Genomic DNA, 23,077 nt, shown 5'->3' with positions numbered 1-23,077 from the left:
ACGGCACACGAAGCCTCCACGTGGAAAATTCCCTCTCCCTGATGCACGTTGCGACACCATTCATTTGGACTTTGTCGGGCCATTACCTCCATGTCGGGGATATACGTATTTGCTTACGTGTATTGACAGGTACACTAGGTGGCCTGAAGCAGCTCCAATGCCTGACATCATGGCAGGAACAGTTGTTCGTACCTTTCTTGCTACCTGAATTAGCCGTTTCGGTGTACCATCAACGGTGACTACTGATCGAGGCAGACAGTTTGAGTCAGCGCTTTTCTCCTCTGTCACATTTCTACTTGGTTGTGCGCGTATTCGCCCAACTGCGTATCATCCAGCATCAAATGGCTTAGTGGAGAGACTCCACCATCATCTAAAAGCAACACTCGCCTCGCAGCCTCACGCCGAAGATTGGGTATCACACCTCCCCATTGTGCTTCTCGGCCTGCGTTCAACACTTCGGCCAGAACTTGCCTGCTCTGTAGCCGAGATGGTTTATGGCTGCACACTCCGTTTGCCTAGTGACGTCGTCAGCCCCCTTACTACGCAGACTGTTTCGAATCCACCTTCTTTCGTTCAGCGTCTGCGGATCTTCATGCAAAACTGGCGCCCATCACCAACTTCAGCTCACACTAAGAACGACGTTTTTCAGCCAGCAAACCTACAGACATCTTCACACGTTTTTGTTCGTGTCGATGCGCCTCGCCTTGCTCTTCAGCCTCGCTATGACGGTCTTTTCCCAGTCATCAAGCGTTCTGAACATCATTTTACAATCCTGCTTAATGGGCATGAAGACACAGTCAGCATTGAAAGGATCAAGCCGGCACCCATTCTGACAAGCTCCGTCTGATCATTTTTTCTTCTTCAAGTGCCCACGGCCACTTGTCTGCAGGGGGGCCTATCTGTGGCATACTTTTCTTCTTCTTCTGGCACGACACATTTGGGACATAAGCTAGTAGTGGGTTGTCTGCTGAGGAGAAAGAAGAAGTAGTTGGAACAATGGCAGAGATGCATTAATAAACTGCGCTGTCTTTTTGGAACCATGTTTCACAGTGCCATACCACCTATTCAACGATAATTGGTTGCGTTTATCGTAGTCCCTCATCTCCTTTAAAAGCAATGCATTTCTTGTAATAATAGCTGCACCTTCACGCTCTTGCAAGTAGACTAATACTTGTTTGCGATTTTAACCTTCCCGATGTCGACTGGCTCACCATGAACGATAATTCACCCTCGTCCGACATTATTATTGACACTATGCTGATATTTAATTTGTCTCAAATTGTTAAAGAGCCCACACGTGTGCAGGGGTGTTCTTCAAATGTGCTTGACCTATTTTTTATTAGTGACCACTTCCCCGCAGATAAGGCCACCATTGAACTTACACGTGGCATATCCGATCACAAGATAGTGCTGGATTCCCTTAAATCAGCGTGCCAGGCATTCTAACTCAACTGTGTCTTATCTCGACTTCAGCAATGCTGATGACACTGATATACTGGACCACTTATCACCCGACTTAGCTCATTTGAGCAGCTAGCCAGTCATCCGGATATTGATTTGGAAACCTTGTGGCAGAAATTTAAAGAAATTGTATCGTATTGCATATCTCGCTACGTACCAACTAAAACAAAGAGGGAAAGACGGTTCAATCCATGGCTGAATCGTGACATTATTCATGCAAAACGTAAAGTAAAGCGCCTGAGAAAGTCTTTACAACAAACATCGAATGCCATGAATACTAAGCGCCTTAAAGAAGCCATTTGTTTTATGAAGTCTCAAATTAAAGCAGCCAAAAATTACTACTTTTCTTCCACTTTACCCAACTTTACAAATGATGCACCTCAAAAGTTCTGGAACTATTTAAATCCAAAAAATAAAAAAAATACCATAATATCTCCAGATGAAAGCAGAGAACGAGCTAATTTGTTCAATAACTACTTTCATTCAGTTTTCACCACAGACAACGACATCCCTCCGCCTCTCGAAATTTATAGCAACATTCCCATTGAACCTGTCCGCTTAAGCGAAGCAGGTATATTTGGCTTTTGCTAAAAATAAAGGTTAAGAAACAACCAGGGCCTCATAATATACCGAATCAGTTTCTCACCCGTTACGCCGAATAGATAACCAAATATCTGTTCATCATCTTGAGCGTGTCTCTAACAAAATGCTCACTTCCAAATGACTGGAAAGTGGCAAGAGTCGCACCAATTCTTAAATCAAGTAGTGAGGTTGACGTCGCTAATTATTGCCCGATCTCCTTGACAAACACTACTTGCAAAATACTAGAGCACATTATTCTTAAGCATATCAATACTTACCTTGAAACAGAGCACATTTTGTTCCCATTTCAGCACAGGTTTCGTAAAGGCCTATCTACCGTTATGCAACTCACTGAATTAATACATGAGCTGTCATCGGCCATTGACCATCAAAAGCACATTGACCTTATTTCACTTGACTTTCCAAAAGCATTCGACTGGGTTTCGCATCAAATGTTAATTAAACTGCAATCTACATTATGTAAAGGCCCAATAACAAAATGGATTAGCGCATATCTGACCGAGCGAACACAGTTCGTAAAAATAAACCAGCAAACATCGGAGCTATCAAAAGTTACATCAGGTGTACCAGAGGGCAGCGTCTTAGCGCCTATTTTATTTCACATATTTATTAACGATTTGCCCCAGTCCATTGGAACGAACATCAAGCTTTTTGTCGACGATTGTGTTATTTATAAAGAAATTACCTCTCTTTCGGACCATATTGCTCTTAGCAATGCCCTATTATCGGTATCTAATTGGTGCACGAAATGGCCGATCACCCTAAACGTAAAAAAATCAGCTTTGTTATGAATATCGCTTAAACAAACGCTATCATATTTTGACTATACTATTGACGACACACCACTAACTTCCCTAAAACAGCATAAGTACCTAGGACTAGTGATTTCTAATGATCTTAGATGGGAGGCACATGTTAACTATGTTACGTCTTCAGCATTAAAAAGATTATTTTTCCTAAAAAGACGACTACGTTAAGGTGATTAGTTTGCATTTGGAAACATTAAATGTCATCTGCCACGTATAGCACCACTCAATTATATGCTCGAGGTCTTTTTGAAGAGCTTGATGATCGCTATTGTTTCAGATGGCACGATATATAATGCTGTCATCGGCAAATATACGCATACATTAGGATAAGTTGTCAGGCAGGTCGTTAATGTACATGACGAAAAGTAAGCGACCAAGAACACTGCCCTGTGGTACACCAGAGGAAACGTAACAGAGTGATGAAGAGTGATTGTTGGCGAGAGTGAATTGTTGGCGGTTAGTTAGGAAGTTTCTGAGCCATGTTAGCGTGAGTGAATCAAGTTTTAGTGATGACAGTTTTAATATCAAGCGACAATGAGCAAGACGATCGAATGCTTTTGCAAAATCAAGAAATAAACAATCTGTCTGTAGATTACTGTTTATGTTAGAATGTAGGTCGGTGGTGACCTCAAAGAGTGGAGTTTCGCAAGAATGACTCTTTCGCAACCCGGGCTGGTTTGAGAAAAAGAAATTGTTAGATTCTAGATGCGCATAAATGTTAGAAGCTATGATATGCTCAAGCATCTTGCAACATATGCACGTCAAGGAAATGGGGCGATAATTTCCAGGTGAACTTTTACTACCAGTTTTATGAACTGGCACTACCTTCGCTATCTTCCAGTCAGAAGGCAACATTCCTGTAGCGAGCGACTGCCGAAAAATGTGAAACAGGATATTGCCAGACACATAAACAGTGTTCTTTAATATTTTTGAATTGATATCGCCACTACCAGAAGATGATGACATCTTCAGATTTTCAATAATTTTAACTATGCCTTCAATTGTGATATGTATAGGTGACATGAATGAGTAATCGCGTTCAACAATTTCTGGAAGATGATCATGCTCGCTAGAAAACACGGATGAAAAGAATGAATTAAAGACATGTGGACAATCAGTGTCGGCAAAAGGAGTGTTATTTAGATCGTGTACTGAAATGAAGTTATCGACCCGATCAGGACCATTACTTTCCAGAATTTTTTCGGATCAACGTATCTAGTGCCTTTAAATCAGTTTTATTGATCTCCTGGAAAGGAAGACTATATGTTAGACGACTGCATCTCATGTTTATCATGTTTGCACCAGTATCATACCTTCGTCATCCATTCACGTACCGTACTATCAAATTTGGTATATGTGACGCTAGCGAAACGGCCGCGAGTGCATCATGAGCGTCGCATGTAGTCATGTTGTTAAATGACAGGCATGTCATGATTTTCATTTTGGGGTCTGTCGCTTATGTTCGCCATTCAATCATGTTACCATACCAGTTTTGCAACATGCCATGTGAACGAAACCATCGCAAGAGCTGCAGGACCAGGAAATGTAAATCGTGACATTCATGACATACGTGTCTGGATTTCATGTTACGAGTAGTCAAATATGTTCACCATAGAGTCATGTTAAGACATACCAAGTTTGGCATCGATACCGTTGTTGAAACGCCAAGAGAGAGAGAGAGATAAAGATGCAAAAAAAGGCAGGGAGGTTAACCAGACGCACATCCGGTTTAGTTAACCTCCCTGCCTTTCTTTGCATCTTTAAAAGTCGTAGGCAGCTACATAGATAGATAGATAGATAGATAGATAGATAGATAGATAGATAGATAGATAGATAGATAGATAGATAGATAGATAGATAGATAGATAGATAGATAGATAGATAGATAGATAGATAGATAGATAGATAGACATAAAGTTACCGAAGGTCGCTAAGAAATGCTTCGCATTCAAATGGCTACAAGAGCGTGTGTGGCGTTGGAAACGCATGTGGGACATTAGCGGCGTTATCAGAGAAACAGCGTGTGCGAACACGTCATCGTCGCCACTCAGTCAACATGTGAACAGTGCAGCGACGTTACCGTGATTGTCGTGCTGTATTTTTGCCAACTCAACACACGCCTCCCACAGGCGTGTTCGTAAGAGTGTGTGCTTCTTCGCACGGGGTCTTTCATTCCACCGGAAGCATGGAAATTCCCACTCTTGAAGGCAGCAAGGGTGCACGCAGCACTTTCGTGCTGTTCACTTTCGCTTCTATCAAGTATTTCGGATAAATGTAAGGACAGGTGGTCAACAGGGGCGCTCACATATTGAAGGCAACGTGGCTGTGCTTGGATACGTCGTGAGCGCGGTGAAATTGAATGCGAGAGATCGTAGCCGCGTTATCACTTTTACTTCTGCGTGCGTGTGTGCATAGTCTGCGCATCAAAGCTGATAGATTCTTCATGCTGCTCGACGTGAGTACTGCTCCTCACCAAGAGCAAACGTGGTGGGCGTACCAGATTTTCACCGCGGCCGTCTGGCGATCAAGCTGATGGACGCGTGAACTCGGATACAAACTCGTTGATTCTGAGAAGGCCGGAGTTCATCTCGGGACTGTGATGGGGCTGGTGTGACTGTCAAGTGTTTGATGCGGTGAACGCTAAGCGGCAGCTCCTTTGCATATAAAATATTTTGGTGACCTTACACTACTTGTCCTAGGCTGGAGCCATGGTGGAGATAACGTAGCTCCTTGCAGCTTTTTAAGGTGGTGGTCTACTCATGTGGATGATTGGCTTCGAAGTGGAGACCGCATCAGCTGTGTCTCAAGTTTTATTTGAGCTAACTGACTGAGGCTTAATGACAATTACACTGAGCTGTCTTGTCTTTAGTGATAAGGCTTCAAATAAAATGCAATGATCTCGGGCGCATTCATCAAGGTGATAATCAGTATGAAGCTATTAAACGTAATCCTGATTATCAGTATACTAATTTCCATATAATTAGTACGGGTTAATTAGCGTGGTTTTACTTAGCGTGCTCATAATTAACATTGTGTTAATTTTCATAGTTAACTTAGTTCATGAACTAGAACGCAGTAATTAGCCCGGTTCTAGCTTTACATGGCTTCATCAGCACGGTCTTCTGAGGATCTGGCGTAACTACCTGGGCTTTGTCAAGTCTTGGCGTAATTCGCTTGGTCATAGCATGTCCTTGCCAAATCAGCAATATATAGCGTTCATCCGAATTGCTAATTAGCCGGCCGCACGTGCCCGAGTGCAAGCAGGTGTTGACACCCTAGACGACACGCAGTGGCCGACCAGCACGCTTGAATGTACGCGCTGACACGTGGCCTCACTAGAAAGTACAGATCGACGCGTGGCCTCGGATTTAGCTGCTGTCACAATGTTGTAAGACGCTCGGCAAATACTGATCTTACAGACCACCGTGCTGATTATTCTAAAACAGACTTAGTGCAAGCATTAAAAGCTTCAAAATAAATATAAACACCACTTCCTCCAAAAAATATTGTCACGAAACGTTTTGCACACTTCTATTGCATCGATGCACTTCTGCACTTAGTGGAACGACCAAACAAATAAAAGTAGATGCGTCTGGTTTGCAAACACTGCCCAACTTAGTCGACCGTCCTTGAAGCGATGACTGGTTTCATCGTAACCAATGAAACGCAGCGTGCTGAGGGGTGGATTTGACTTTTTCGTCTTGTTCGTTCGTTTATAAGGAGGTGTCGCCAGAGCTCGGGAATATCCCGAGTTTCTCGAAGTTCGGCCAATCCTGCATATCACCCCCCTCTATTTCCCATTGCGCCCACCGAAGTGCCAGTGAATCCCTGCACATACCAGTGCTACTACCGTATACCTGCGTCCAAAAACGTACTGTTATCACGCTGGCAAAGCTGGATTTGGCAATGGGGGTGTCTTTATATCTTTTAATGCAATGAATTATGTTGAGTGATGACCCTCCCACTGAATATCCAAAGGCAAAGTCCTTTGAATATGCAGTCACCCATACTCGTTTTTGTGTGTTATCTCGTCGGGAACATATGTCTTTTAATATACAACTAAAGTAGAATTAACACTATTATATCAAAGCCACTTGATCTCTAAGTGGGCACTATCAGAAAAAAACATGTTTCCACCATCTTGGCAGTGGCAAAAGATGGCTTCACTTCTGCTGGCAAGGCGTTGCGGGAGCTTCCACTCCAGCAATTTTTTATTTTTAATCCTCCTTGGGCCCTCCAAAGAGAGGGACAACTCTGTCCATGAAGACCGAGTGCTTGAAAACATGGCGACTTCACTCTCCGCTGATAAATTCTCCCTGCTTGTTCGTACTACTCCAAGACTTAGCGGAGCTTTTCTCTTTAACGTCCACGTTCCGTTTTATATATTTTTTTACAAAGCAGAAGAAGTGATTAGGCAAGCCTTTTTCTTTCTTTAGGGAAGGCGGGGATTTTACGCTTATCATACGCAGGATTTTATCTATACATTTTCTTCTGTGGTAATGTAAAGTGAAAGTTGGGTGTACACGTACATGAACTTCATTTTTTTTTCAATCTGTGCTATTGTGAGATCGCATTACTTCAGAGGTGAGCCTTGCTCACTCTTAAGATGGAGGGAGTCCTGAAATAGGAACTGGTATTTCAGAACTCATAGCAACTCACTTCCTATACTTAATACGAAGATATTGCGTGCATCGCATGCAGTAGTTTCTTTTTTTTTAAAAATTACCGCTATATTTGACATTCTCCCTTGCAAGCACGTTACAATACCCGTTTGTTCCAGGTGACTAGCCTGTGGTAAGGCAAAACTAAAAGTTGTGAATATTCGTTGTTGCAGCTATTAGGCACCGTGGAAAATACCATGTACATACTATATGCACACCTGTAATATTAACACTGAACAATATGTACAATGATATATGCTAGTCTTCTGATACTACTTGTATTTTACGAAGGAAAATCATTTGCCGATTTTTTTTCTAGCGAGAAGGGACCTTAGTACAAAGATTTTGAGGCCTTCGTTGCGGCATGAAGTGGTTGATCAACCATGTCTGTAGTTTGAAGCTATATGAAGCTGAGCACCGGAGCCGGTCACGGGAATTCAGTGGGGATTGAGTGTAAACCCAGATTAAAACGGATACCACAGGTGCGATATGAAAGGCGTTTGGCCACAATAGAGAACATACAGTGAGGCGCACAGCTCATGTAGGAAGAAGGTTAAATACGAGTTTGTCACCAGTTGAAAACATCGCTCTGGTCAAATTATTGATGGAGGGTTCGGCTTACTTCTGTCTACTTGGTAGCATAGCTTTGTTAAGTCAGCAGATGGCGAGTGTCCTTGCCCGACCCCCGTATGTCACCATGTACTCAGATGGCACTCGTCCCAGCAACAGGAGTGGGCCCGCTGATTTCAGGGCGTGGATTCATAGACTGCGGCTCACATTACAGTTGTTAGGTACAGTGTGGCTAGATATGTTACGGAAAGCGGTCGCGAAACATAGGATATGTGCTCGTCTCCATGTTCGCTGCGTGCCACTTTAGATTATGTGCTAATAACGTTGCGGTTGGCCCTTGTCGTCAAGGCAACCGTAAATATGACAACCACAGTAAAAGCGAAAAAGGGTGCAGTATAACACAGATGAGAGGACACGTGTCATCATGAAGGCAATTTAATAGAGTGTCATTCCTTTCTTACGGCGAAAAAGGAAGTGGTGCTGTGAAAAAACGAAACATATCATCTCTTAGTGCATACAATCACAACAGACGAAAGAGATCTAGCGAAAGAGCGCCGAATGCGAGATTGTAATGATGTGAAAAGAAATGTCTCATCAACAGACTTTTTCAGTGTGTGCAATCTCGCAGAACTTACAGGCAGACAATATTGGGGGTGTGCAAATGTTCTAAATTTCTGAATAATATATGCTATTTCGCTATCGAATCGAATATATGTAATGTGTTTATGTTGATGTTTTTAGTGCTTTTCAATCGTCCAACTGTGTCTATTGCATTCATATAAGTGCACACTTGGTCATGAAGTATAATGGTTTCAAACCAGCGTGTTCAGCGTGTGTGTAAAACATGAGAACTAACCACAACTTAGCAGACAATGTCACTCCGGAAGCCACACTTTACCAGCCTTGTAGCAACCATTTTATATTAGGTAAATTATTCCGTGTTTAAATCAATATTCCTACTTTTACTTGTGAATCATTCACCTTGCTAGCGCTAAAACTAGGAATAAAAGGACGTGAGCATGGCCCTGACAATAATTGCCAAACATGTGTTTAATATTCAAAAACTACACGAGCATTATCACTTAGGATTGCTGATAGCATTAGAAAGGTGAAATCATAATTCGCACCCTTCTGTCAAACTGGAACAATTGATTCATATGCGGAAGTTTTCTCATATGTGAAATTTTCTCACGTCCAAGAAACCTTGTATATCTGTCATGCCTAATGTATGGTCGCTTTTACGGCATTGATAGCATTATCTAGAAAACAATATTGCACCAACAAAAGCCCGTGGTAGTAAATTGGTAACAAATGAAAGCTTACTTTTTACTGGCTACTCATGAAGCCTCAGTTTGTTAAGTTAATGAATTTACCCACTCACTTTATGAATTACCGTCACTCTATTTGTGTCATGATGTGCATTAGAAGACACATGATGGTGCCAACAGTGTAAGTGCTAAAAGGCATGACGGCGTCTGCAAACCGAAATTCTTCATATATTCCTTTTCTTCAATCTTTATTCATATTTCTTTCCAATCAAGTCGTTTGAATACTACTAGACACGGTGTGAATGAAAGTGACAATATACCACGCCTTTCACAGACTCCTTTCTAAAGCATTATCTAGCTTTTGTTGAAGACAAGCAGAATATGCGCACATGCACTCTGTTGTATATTTCCTAATGCATTTGAATGTTAATGGTAATCCTTGTCGACGCCAGATTTCCGGAACAGCTGCTATCTCTGCTGAATCGAGTGTACAATGATAGTGTATAAGTGTTATTTTGAATTTTTTACTTATCTGATTTCTCAGTCATTTGAATAATCACTTCAGGGCCGATCACGATAGCCCATCCTTTCCTGAAACCAGCTTGTCCTCTAGATTGAGAAAAGTGAAGTAGATTTTGTACTATACAAAATTTTGACCCTGATTATTTTGTACAATGCTGCAAAAGCGTCATGGGTCTGTATGTAGTTTTTCAAGCTTCCCCCGCGTCCCTATTTCGTGTATTACCTTTGCCTCCCAAACGGCAGGCACTCACCGTGTTCCTCTCTGTCCCTCTCAATCACCGCACTCCACACCAAAGTAGGAGCATCACCTCGCGTGCCCGCATACCGTGAAAGGGCGCATTCACAGAGCGTTCCGGCCGAAAGGAGAGTGCACGGGATTCCAGCGCGCGCGTGTTTTCTTGTCGCGTACGAGCGAGAATGACTAGACTGCCACAATCTTCTGGATGCACTTATTACAAGTAATATTTTTAATACTGCATTTATTTTGGTCTAATTTACGAAGAAAAACATGAAAACTGCTCAATTTTCCTGACATAGATCATTGTAACGAGGTATCAATTCGTCTGTAGCAGCACTACTTTTTTTTATTACAGTCCGTCCATTTAGTCTCGGAGCTAAATTCGTCAATTTTAGAAATATAGACGCATTGTAGGATTCGTCCTTTTTGAAGACGTGTATAACTGTTTTAAATATTGTCGTTGAATCATGTTGCTCTCATAACGTTAAAAATTGCCCTCCTATCGTGATATTTTACTATTTTATCGAATACAAATATTTATGAGGTGATCGACCAAAGCACAGTTACGCTGTATGTAACTGAGTGCCCTGGTCATGTCATCTAAATCAGGTACGTGAGAAGCAATTTTGTAAAAATATTGAAGAATGAGTAAATTAGCCATCCTACAGTTACTCCGACGTCGTTCACAGTGAAACTGCCTGAGTTTTCATCGTCTCTTTTTTCATAATCTCAATTTTGGTTATGTTCTAATAGCCCAAATGTTTTATCGCTGTCGAGTTCAATTACACTATACTCTAGGCAGCATCCAGATTAATGGGTCGCACATACAGCATAACGACGTCTTTCTGAAGAAAACTAAACAATCGTCGGGGTAAACTACTGAAGAAAGAAGGGCAAAGTGTCACTGCTATTTAGCGCGCAGTGTTTTATAGCAGGTCCAATAAACACTGAACGCACGTTGCATTCTTCTTGAAGAAGCGAAGATTTCTATGTTGTTCTTACCATGCCCAACGTATGCACTGAACACTGTAAAGCTCCTAGTGCGTAAAACTCAGAGTCTGTAACCAGCCCGTGTTCATCGCAGAACCGGCAATGTTCAGTCTAGATGTAGTGTAGACGTATGGCGACCACATGCACCCCTTCTCTTTGTCTCCCGCTTCTACTGCTTGACAGGAGGTAGCTGCATGGAAAGGGAACCTGGGGAAGCCTCGCGGCCGAGTGCGAAGCGGGATGCGCTATGCGAGCGCGGCATTTGCGTCAGCTGTGATTACATGAATTCGTCTGCGATGATTCCCGAAGCGGCGTTACAATGTAAAAAGGGTCTAGCTCTATGAAAGAAAAGATACAGGAACCCATTTACTCAAGTGTTACCCATGAGCGCAGAACGCAGCAATTTTCTTAACTTCGCCTACGCATCCGGCTGTCACTTTTTTTTTCTTCGCCAGTGCCCCCATACCATACAGTACAGAAACTTCGAAGTTGTTAAGTTTGCCGCACTTACGTATATATTTAGGACCCATCGCGATTGTGATATGCGTGGCGCAAACCTGCAGCAAATAAAGTCCGTTTGAGTATGTATACGACTGAGCATAGACTTTGCCTCTCGTACACCATAAACCGACATTTTTATATGAGCGGCAGCCTATGTAAGCGCGCAAAAGCATTTTTTGCTCACCAAATGCAAGTTGTGCCAACAGTGTGGCTGCCTTTTCAGCCCTCTGTGAAAGCGCCGCGGTGTGGACATAGGAGCGCGCCACACCCGTTTCTGGACACGCGCTCTCGCCATGCGGTAGAGACGGCTTGAGAGAAACGCGCCACCCGCCCACCATCTTAGAGGCTTTGGTTTTCATTATATTTTCACTATTTTTCAAATTTATCGTATATTTTAATATATAAAGCAGAGCGCGTACAGTGTTTTAAAGTTGTCACATACAACGTCTTCTAAATTGCTTAACAATAGAGTTGTTATGAATTCTTCTCAGGGCGATTTTTCGCTGTAATTTTTTTAGATATCTGCTAAGTTCAACAACAGGTACTGTTAAAACTCGCATGTTTTGTGTCAGTTTGCGTTAAGTCTATTTTATTGTCTTTCTGTTCAATTGGTCTAGTTATGTGTACGTGGACTCAGCCACATTCAGTATACCATTAAAATTGTAATATCAATTTCCTCACTTTTAACGGCTGTTTTATAGTGTTGTCAATAATTTTAACATACGTTTTCGTTTGTGACACCCCCTCTCCTGCTATCTCTGTTTCAAATAGTGGTATTTCATGTCTCTAGATCCACTTCCATCGGTCACATCAGAACAGCTAACCGTATTCCACTTTGTCCAATGACGTAGTATTTTGACTCGTTGGCATCAATTTTTAATAAGTCTGTATTGCTTACACACAGCTGGTTTGATTCCTGAGTTAGTATTTTATGTCCAGTTAAGTGCTGCTTCAGGATAGTATACATTATTGGGGTTTTGTTCGTATCCTTGATGTCATCTTTTCCATCTTGTTTATTTTTAACTATTCTTTTCGTTTGCCTCGACAATTCAGCAGTCCTCTGCTATTTACCAGAGAATAGACCTCGAAAATGACCGCAAGCGCGGTATCGTCCTCCCACCTAAATGATGGATACATACGCTGTATTAAATCCTTAATTTCTTTTTCTTCAATATTGCGGTGGAATACAAAACACAGGTAAGAATTGAAAACAGGTCAATCTATTCACGAAAATGACGTAATGTCGCTTTAAATCACACAACAATCTTCAAAGACTTTCTTTCTTGACTAAGTCACAACGTGGGCCTTCCTTGTCAGAGAAAATAAATAAAAAAAAACATACCTGCGTCATCTAAAGTTCAAGCACACACATGCAAGCATGCAAACAAGTACACACTGACGCATCATTTCTGGTCTTCAACAGCTAATTTACTAAGTTCTGACGTCTTTCGTAACGCCAAAGATACCCGCACCTACATTTGCACTTGAAAAGAAGTTGTAACGGAGACATATACATAATAAATAGAGAACGAAAGAACCACAACGTCCCTTGCAAAATCTAGGCAAAGTCACTGTCGCCCATCGAAAAATGTGAGACCAGAGAATCCACACCGCACGATTGCAAAGGCCTGTTGGGCAGCAGACACGACAACAACACTGTTCATTTCAAATATGTGCGAATGTCACATGAACAGGAGTGCCTCAGGCAGTTCCGCCAGTGTATAGCAGATTCTTTCGCTTGAAAATTAGGCACGGCTTTCACGATTCCACGCTTCCCTCACGACGATGGAATACAAGCCGTACTGCGCACAATATGTACCGCCCAGAGATGCCTTTGTGTTTGTAATTTATCATGGTGACGATTACGAACAATTCCCACAACCTATATATTATTTCTACGACGGTCAACTGAAGCCGTGTGTTGCACTGACTGTTTCCCAATTTAATATTTCTGTTCCACTGCACTGTTTTGTTTGCGACTGGAACCACCTTGAGTTGGATTCCTCGATTGCTATTGGATCTTTTTTGGCATCTTAAGCACACGAGGCAATCAGGGCCAAAATAATAAAAAAAATCCGCATTGGTCTCAATCATTGTCGAAAGGACGTTGCATGTCACAATAGCATACGATATGTCTTCGCTGCTCATCAAACCAGTGCATCGTCGACGTGTGCCGGGTGTCACTTCGTGGTTCCGTCACCATCCTTACCACGCATCCCTTTCGTCATCCCCGTCCACACCGTCGTCATCGACCGCTACGTGGATGGAAGCCGATTCGTCCTCAGACACTACGTCCCTGTTCCTGTCCCCACGCAAGGACACGTCACCATCGTCGTCAACGCGAACGTCCCCACCACCGACACTGACGTCATCGTCGTCGTCTGCTAACTCTCTTCTGGAGGTCCGTTTGCTGTCCATTTGCGAGATTGAATCCTCGTCCTCGCAACCGGTGACGTCAGGATCCCTGAAATCGTCCTCAGCTGAGCTGCAGCAGTCCCGCTGCTGCTGTTGCTGACGTTGCTGTTGAACTCCTTCAATGCTGATGTCACCTTCATCATTACAGCCGCGTTCCTGGAGCTCAGGACGTACCAGAAAGCCCATTGGTTGCTGGACTACGAGTGGAAAGCCGCTCGCCGTCGTTGTCGCCATTGGTAACCGCAGTGGTGTCACGTGTTTCGCCTGTTCCCGAGAGCCTCCTCGAGACGCCAGGAGACTTTCGATGCTGAAGGCGGACGACTTGCCTCCGCCATTGCCACCACTCACGACGACGCCTCCTCCAGGTGGAGTGCCGGTCGCTAGTAGAGTCATGAAGCGATGAGCTGGCACGTCGGAGGAGCTGTCATCCGCAGAAGATCTGAAAAAATTAAATGAAATAAAAGTGATGCTGCTGGTTAGCCCACTCCAATTATGAACTTCGACGTAATAAGTTGGTTAATAAGATGATTAAAGAAAACACTACTTTGTAGTGATCAACTAATCACTGACGTGTTTCCTTAATTAGAAGTGACTGTCAATGTTGAACTTTCTTTGATCAAGCAATGTCGATTCTGATTGAGTCAAACCTATAAGACAGTCACAATGAAGTATGGATATAACAAGCCTTATAAACACATTTCAGAAAAAAGCTGTAAGATTCATATGTCATCGCTATGACCGCGACTTTTCACCCTCTTCTACTATTTCTTCACTGAACTTAACTTCGCTCTCTTCGCGTCGCCGAATAGAGTCATTAAAATTCTTGCATAGCATTGTGACGTCTTCGGTTAAACTTTCAAATGACAAGGACTACATAAACATTGCACCCCAGTCAACGACAAGAAGCTATCACAACTTAAACTTAACGCCTTACTATGCTCGAACTAATATGTTCAAGTTCAGTTTTTCCCCCCGTTCTATTGAAGGCTGGAATTCGTTACCTGGTACTATTCGTTCACGCCCATCATCCAATTTTCAAGCCGACATCCATGACATGCGTTTGTAACATACCCTCATCTATTTGCCATTGGTGTTAGCTCTTGAGTTGCATTGTTTCTTTATTCTCTTTTCATTCATGTTAATCACATGGTTGTGCACTTTTGTCCTTGTATAACCACACATCTGTATTATGTTACCTGTTTACATAATTTTCATTCCTGTCTGTTAAAATACCGCGTATTTGGTACACCCACTCCTGCCATAGCGCACTTAGCGCTGCAGTATGTGTAAATAAATAAATAAATAAATAAATAAATAGCTCTGCTTGCCAAGAAATTGTGACGCACAAATAGAGGCCCCTATTAAGACATAATTTATTAGTTGTTAATATTTGCCAGCTGTGATTCATACTCAATTTCTATCTGATATTATAGGAAACGGTAATTTTTTAAGCAAAACTGCAATTCGGCCTAGTTGGAGCATACCCATCTTGAAATGTTGGCGCAGGCGCACGCCCTGGCATTGACAAGTCTCTTGGCAGAATGCCAAGTCTCCATCAATGTACATGGGCTGAAAAAGTCTCGATCTTTTTACACGCACAGAATAAAAAAGGTAGCTGTAAGGTAGGATGCCAACGTGGTGTTTTCAGCCAAAAACAAATTTGTAGGAGAGTGCGCGTCAGTGAACCAGAAATGCGACAAAGTGAGAAGGATACATAAGGAATGCAGCATAACACACAAGCGCCCAATTTGTTCAATGTGCACACAATGTGGTGTATTGTGTATCTCTGACGTGTGGCTGTGTATATATAGGGTAGGCTGAAAGATGTAATAACACGAGCCTAAGGAAGCATATGTCGAGTCTGAAAGGTCACTAGAATACACATTTATCACTTCATTGCAATCAGTGCGCATGTTCTCCTTGTTTTAGTGACACTAGCTCGTAATACAGGCATCAAAATAGAACTTTAAGAGAAATAATGAAAGCCTATCTGATAGACAAGCAGAGAGTTAAGTGTTTTAGCCAACTTTTGGTTGCCCTACTAGCGTAAGAAATTGCGCTCCGGTCTTGTGATTGTAAGCTGTTTTTGATATGCGCGCAGTTGAAATGGTTTTGGTAACCAGATGGCGCAAATCAGGGGGTATTAGGCGAATGTTTTTCAGAACATAAACCAGTTGTTAGATTTTGCCCGTTTGTGTTCTCTTTTGTGTCCTCGTGAGCCTGCGCAAATATTTCAAGAAAGTCATTTCTTCCCCCACTGGGAGCAATAATCACGGCTTATTTGGCAACACTCTTGTTTTGAGAACAAAATGCTTATTTCAAAGTGTGCATTTTCTTTAATTTTTCCTCCGTGCCTTGTCGAATCGGCTAACCTATGGTAATACTATTTAAATTAAAGAAGCTATTTTTGTCAGATATAAAGTGGCAGCAGCGGATTCTGCATAGCCCAACAAACCTCAAACGTCTAACTTAAGTTAGTTATGGCCGAGCTAAGTAATACTGGTTACAACAGCTGTAAATTGATAAAAAAAGATTTTTTGTAGAACTACGACGAAGAGTTCTACGATTGAATACGCAAACATATTAGCGGCAACTCGGCAAATATGTAGGTACCCGATGTACGTACTCGATACTAAATTTATTTTCTTCTATTTATTTTGTTTGATTTGATTTGTTACCAACCATGATTGATTGATATGTGGGGTTTAACGTCCCAAAACCACCATATGATTATGAGAGACGCCGTAGTGGAGGGCTCCGGAAATTTCGACCACTTGGGTTCTTTAACGTGCGCCCAAATCTGAGCACACGGGCCTACAACATTTCCGCCTCCATCGGAAATGCAGCCGCCGCAGCCGGGATTTGAACCCGCGACCTGCGGGTCAGCAGCCGAGTACCTTAGCCACTAGACCACCGCGGCGGGGCTGTTACCAACCATCGTGTTATAATGTTTAGAAAACTATGCATGCACCTCCCCCCTTCTTCTTATGTAACGCTTTCGGGCCCCTAACGTGTAATAAATGAAACAAATAAATAAAATTTGCAGGGTCCTCCAAGTAGATGATTTAAAAATTTGTCGTGTTCTCGTTTTGGTAAATGGTACGTGGAGTACAATTAGTACGACTTGACTACGGTGTCTTGATTTTGAGTTTTTCGTATGTTTGGTCTTGTGCTCCAAAGCATATATAAGTGACAACCGAATCAACGCGGTTGCTTACGGGTAGAACACAATCCTGTGGCCGAATGGTTAGAGTATTGCATTGGTGTACAGAGGACCCAAGGTGAACCTCCTTAAACATTTATTTGGTCTAGTCGTTTCTAATTTTTCAGGGGTTTAGCCTCACTGTGCCATACCAATGTATGGCAATGTAGTGCCTGTCGTCGGCGCAGAGAGATGAACCACTGGCACAACACGTTAGCTTATAAACGGTATGATAACTCAAACATTTTCCCGTGAGGTGGCGCTGAGTTCGTTGCGGCTTTAAATAAAGTGCTCGCTTCTCCAGTAACTTCTTGTTTTCACTCGTTGCAGGCTATACTCCTGATTGTCCTTCACCGTGCCTAGTCTCCCTTCATTAGGCTACACGATATACATCGTGTGGTCGTGTTTCGGGGTTAGACGCGAATGCAACCTATACACTAACCTGGATGGCGGAGCCCCATCTTGTCGCCGTGGTGTTTCAAAGCGAGCCCGCGAAAGGACTTCGATGACGTCGAAGCCGAGCGTCTCCAATAGGCGGAACGTTTCCGGGCCAACCAGGGCCCGTGGTTCCTTGGTCGGGTTGGGGTTCCATAGTTCGGTTAGTGATTGCTGGATGGTTTCTCGTAGACTCGCAAGGTTGACGCCAGGCTTGAGGCGGGCCTGACGGAATTCATGATTGAAAAAGTCATAATTAGATGAACAAATACAATCGTAAAGGAGGAGAAAAATGTGGTGACCCAGAAATAGCCGGAAGAAGGGGCAATATCATAGCTACTAAAACGAGCCTAAAACTTGATTTTGCCAATATGCACGTAAGACAAGGACGAAATAATGTGAGAAACAATGGTTCACCACGTGTGTCATAGTTCCTTACCTTACTCTTTTGGTATTGTGCTAAATGCTCTGCTTCCTAAGATGAATATTTCCCAACTTGCTAAAAGTAAGTTCTGCTACCCCGCGCATATTCGGGATTCAAACCCCCCCAAAAATTTATGAACGTTGGTGAAAGACATCGAAAATCTACACATGTCTAAAGAAGCAAACGTTATGGATCGTTGGGTTCTTCAGAAAAGTAGGAGCAAAAATTGCTTGACTATATGTTCTAAACCTCTACGTAGTTATAAAGAACTACACAGTGGCAGTCTCCTTATTTTGCACCCCTGAGGGTCTTTAAAAGTGCACCTAGTCCTAAATACACAGGTGTCCTTACATTTAGAATTCATTTCCTTACAACCACCATGACCATTACTTCAGCTAGCTAAAGTTTCGCAGCTGCTTTGTATTGCTAATTGCTAATATTGCTTCGATTTGCTAAATTACCTAAACTTTTGCCAAGAAAACCACATCAAGCCTTGATCACTCCGCATATTACTTGCAAATGAATATCTGGAAATTATTTTTGAACATGAGGCCACATGTCTTTGTCCCTAGCCGAAAAATAAATGAAGAAGTGTTTTGCAATGTTCAAAGCGTTGTATAGGTGATGGTAAATGTGGTACCCAAATGTGTTTATTCGACCGCCCTGTACGTAAACTCATTATGATACGAAACTCATATCCAGCATGGCGTTCGTATGATATACTCTAAGATTGCTTTTTATTCATAACATATGTGCGTCATCTATGGCCATTATCGACCATAAAGATGGCAAGTTATTCCTTAGAATGAGGAATACTGTAGTGGACATCATGTAGTTATTTATAAGTACATTAGAGGGAATGCCAGTGCTAGTGTCTATGAGAGCAGCACTGCACAGCGCTTCCGCAAGCACGGGACATCGGCAGAGCACAAGTTTGTGTAATCTTCGTTCTTTCGGCTCCATTCGGCTTCGCGTGGGGAGACAATGAGCGAATGTGCAGGAGATTCAATTCGCCACCTTTTAGGCCCACCAATTCTAATTGGGTGTCAAAGTTGACAACGGTCCGTTCTTTTATTTTAAACAAAACCAAAGCACAACAATAAACAAAGTGCCTTCGAAACTGCAAGCCCGACGACTGGGCAAAGTTGTGTACACCAAGCACCCCTTTGGTTGCTGAATGATCGCGACGCGAGAGTACCCTATTGTTAAATTTAGGAAGGTCTATGGCAGACATGTTCGACCCATGGTGACCTCTATTTTTTCTTTTTCTATCAAGTAGGAAACCTCTGCGTCTGCGTCAAGCTGACAACCCTGAATCAGCACTGAAAAAGAGACACTAATTATGTCTGTACATGCACACACCTGAAGGAAATGCTTACCCTATGCAGCTGTTTCCATGCATTCTTTCTCTCTTTCGTTCATTCCTCACAGTACTTCTGTACACCCAGAAGCATAGGTTGCCAATATGTACAGCAGGGCGGGCGAACGGCTTAAGCCGGGTCAACTGTCTATTCAAGGAGACACCACACCATACTGCCAAGCATGTCTCCAACATACCCAATGCACTATGGATCCTTATGATAGGAAACATTCCATTACGACGATAATATATGGTAATAGACGATGAACAAGCTTTCCATAGGGTTTCAATAAAAGAATGCTTCGAAGTTGACACGTAATAGGCGCACCTGTTGCAGCCTCTTGGCCTGCCTTTCGAGCTGCTTCCGTAGTTTCTTCTCCCGACGGTCCCTCTCTCGTCGCTCGATCTCTTCGGGAGGAATGGGTTCGCCCGAGCAGGTCTGAGGGTGCGCATTGTGAGCTGGCCGACCGGGCCCCTTCTTGGTGTTCTCCTTCTTGCGCCACTTTGCACGACGATTCTGGAACCACACCTGCAAAGTAGAAATGACAGGAAAGGCGAGTTTAGCGACTGCAGAGACTGACGCGAATGAATTCTCCCTTTTATTGTACAGAAGCAACACTGTCTGATCTTTGTAACCAAACACCGGCAGAATAGAAGCTTTCCCGTTTCTGACACTGCCAAAAACTTCTGCCTGACTCTCACTTGAAGTCCCGCTTTTCGTGCATTTACGGGGCCATTTTACACAGCAGCGTTGAGTTGTATTATTACTTGAAGCATGTAAAACACCAAAATGACCACTGTTCTTTTGACATGATGCTGCGGAAAAGAAGAAAAGGTCGCAAAAACGAAATACAGATGGCTACGACACCATAAAATGTCCGTCATTGCTAACCCTTACAATGGTTTCCGCAATAAATTTCGGAAGTCTATTTTCAGTTCCTCGCCAATTTTGCGTTATTCTGTAGGATATGCGTGTAATATCAAGAACTGAGCAAGAACTCAACGAATTCAATATGTTTCAGCAAACTTTGGTGAGCCATAGCTGTCTACATGGAAAAGAAATTGAATAATGGTCGACCTTTATGTGGAGACGACTAGGTGTGTAAATGATGATACCATAATACAGAACCACCAATTCAATGCGACATGCAGTAGCGCCATAACTTCAATGGGAATTAATGCACACAATGTATAGCCCAGCTGTGCGCTATCGATGCAACGAATAAGCAGCCGTCATGCTGTGTGAACAGAATAATATTCTACATCGTGATCGCTCACCGAAATCAAACATAAATATTGTTGCATTACTGTCAGCGTAAAAAGAAGTTGGAATTCTAGCTTTTACCAGCATGTGGTCAATCCACTTCGACCAAAGAATAAATGCAATTGAGATTCTGTTTATTGACTTATTCGACGAAAAGGCGAAAAAAAAAGGTAAATGAAACCTCTTGAATAAGCGGACCCATTACCTAGTTTACACATCCGTTTCACCCACTTTCCGTCATATGGGCAGCAACATACCTCCAAGTGGTTACAATAACATCAATGGCAGGTCTTTGAGACAGAGAGAGTGGCACAAATTGTAGTCGCTGGCCAAGATACAAAGAAAAAAAGAAACGGAAGTCGTACATTTCGGACTAACTGACCGCAATCTTCAGGTTCTCGCAGTTCCTCTCTTTTTCCACAGACTGCCTATTACTCCACACTTAATCCTCCCAAGTTAATTTTTCCCCATCAGTTCGAATTATTTGCAAAATTTCCTTAAAGCGCCATAATAATTAACAGCATCTTTACCTGTACCCGTGGATAGAGCAGAAACGTCACACGAAGACTTACGCAGTAGCTCCTCTGCGTTTCTAATCACCGGATTGTTCCTTGTTGAGTGCCTCTGATTGCAGGGGTGTAAGCAAGAACTTTGGAACTGAAGCCTTTTGATTATATACATTAGATTTGCTTGTAGCTTTGGTCTTCTTTTGTTAACACCTCGGGGGTATAAAAAACCGGCGGCGACGCCAACACGCTGATAACGCCAGTATTTATATACCTCAGGTTACGAAGAACTTAAACCTCCGATTTCAAAGGTGGTTTTGCAATAAATTATTTTCGGATATGAAGGAATTTCTGCTAGGAATACGGCGGAGTCAAAAAAGAAACTGCGATTTATGTTCCTATCAAAAACAACTATAAGAAATACCACAACGAGAGAATCACTGATCTTGTGCCAGATCTTGCTGGCAATGGAAAGAAAACATAAAGACGAGAAAACCAAGAGATCATCCGAAAGTGAAATAATCCTCCTTTTGGGGACAAGGAAAGCCAGAAGCAAGCACTCATTCAGCAAACCCACAGAAAGAGAAATAAATAGACTCGAAAACAACCAGAGCAAGCAGCGGTGGTTGCAAAGGATCGGTGGTTGACGGGGAGTGCGCATCCGTGGCTCTGTTTTCGGGCGTGATCGGACGTGCGTGAACGCGACGGGCTTCCGCGCGGTGACAGGCCCCATCATTCAGGAGACAAAGCAGCCGTAGCCCCGGTAGGCGACCGCGGTGGTCACTCGGGCTGCAGAACTTCACTCCTCCTCAGGCAGACGCCCATGTACTGACCACAACGGGAAGTACTGCGGGGCTTGCAGCGTGCATCAACGTGTTTGTCTGCTTGCACATTAGTACGCGTGAATATCGGTGTATTTTCCTTACACCCACGCATCCTCACCCCCCTCGTATTACCAAACGATGGCCACACAGGCAATACTCACAATTTAAGCACAATCTGACTGGTTTAGTATGGCTACTTTCTGGACAATCGGCAGCACTCAAACCCTATAATGATTCAAATAAACCTTTCTCCCACACCAAGAGCAAACCAATGAAACAACACATCATTTTTAACTCTGTTATCGGTGGCACTCTACAAAAATCTTGTATATTCATTTTAAAACACCGCAAAAGACGAAAGACACAGAAGAAAAATTAACAAGATAAAGGCTGTGTCATTCATCTTTACCACTGTCTCAAAATTAATCCGAACCTAATGACTCAACTCTCACTTCTGCTGCAAACGTATATGCATTTGTGGAGTTTTCAGAGAAAGCACATCCCTGGTATCATGCAAACTTCTATTATACAATTTTTAGAGATAACCAGCTGCGAAAATAGTGGTCCTTCATTATTAAGAGAGAGAGAGAGAGAGAGAGAGATTAATGAAAGAGGAAGAGACAAAAAGGACGCTATTTTCTGCCTCCCGTCGCGGGGGCACGGCTCAGCGCCTTTAGGGATCGGGGAAGGGGAAGTAAAGATGATAGGAAGAAGAGAGGAAGGAAAGAAAAAGTGAATGTCATGGCAAGAGAACGTCTTGTCAGTACAGTCAGTAGTGCGAGTGAAAAGAGTCCGTCTATAAGGCGGCGAGGTCCGCGCAAGCACAGAACTCGAGGAAGGCTCGAAGGGCTTTCGTCTTCGAGCGCGCGGGAAAAAGTATGTCTTCCATTGTTTCGGCAGGTAGTCCAAGCAGACGATAGCGGCTTACCAGTGCGCAACGCTCAGTGGCCAGGTCAGGGCAGGAGCAAACAATATGCTGCAGCGTTTCGTCATCACCGCACCTTCGGCACGCTGGCGATGAAGA

General features: G+C 42.9%; 1 protein-coding gene across 4 annotated transcripts in view; it reads right to left on the bottom strand.

Moving 5' to 3' along the window:
* Positions 1–13,029: 13,029 nt before the first annotated feature.
* Positions 13,030–23,077, bottom strand: part of LOC142767676 (uncharacterized) — a 463,855-nt gene continuing 453,807 nt past the window's right edge. For all 4 annotated transcript variants that reach the window (XM_075869842.1, XM_075869844.1, XM_075869843.1 and 1 more), the window contains 3 exons: positions 19,788–19,988; positions 17,683–17,900; positions 13,030–14,477 (listed from right to left, as the gene is read on the bottom strand). In XM_075869842.1, coding sequence (XP_075725957.1) covers positions 13,829–14,477; positions 17,683–17,900; positions 19,788–19,988 — 1,068 coding nt within the window. In that variant the 3' untranslated portion in view covers positions 13,030–13,828. The remainder of the gene's footprint in view (positions 14,478–17,682; positions 17,901–19,787; positions 19,989–23,077) is intronic.

This window comes from Rhipicephalus microplus, chromosome 7 (assembly GCF_043290135.1).
Source record: "Rhipicephalus microplus isolate Deutch F79 chromosome 7, USDA_Rmic, whole genome shotgun sequence".
NCBI classification, from domain to species: Eukaryota; Metazoa; Arthropoda; class Arachnida; order Ixodida; family Ixodidae; genus Rhipicephalus; species Rhipicephalus microplus.
The sequence above is the reverse complement of the archived record's forward strand: the minus strand, read 5'-3'. Positions and strand labels throughout refer to the sequence as shown.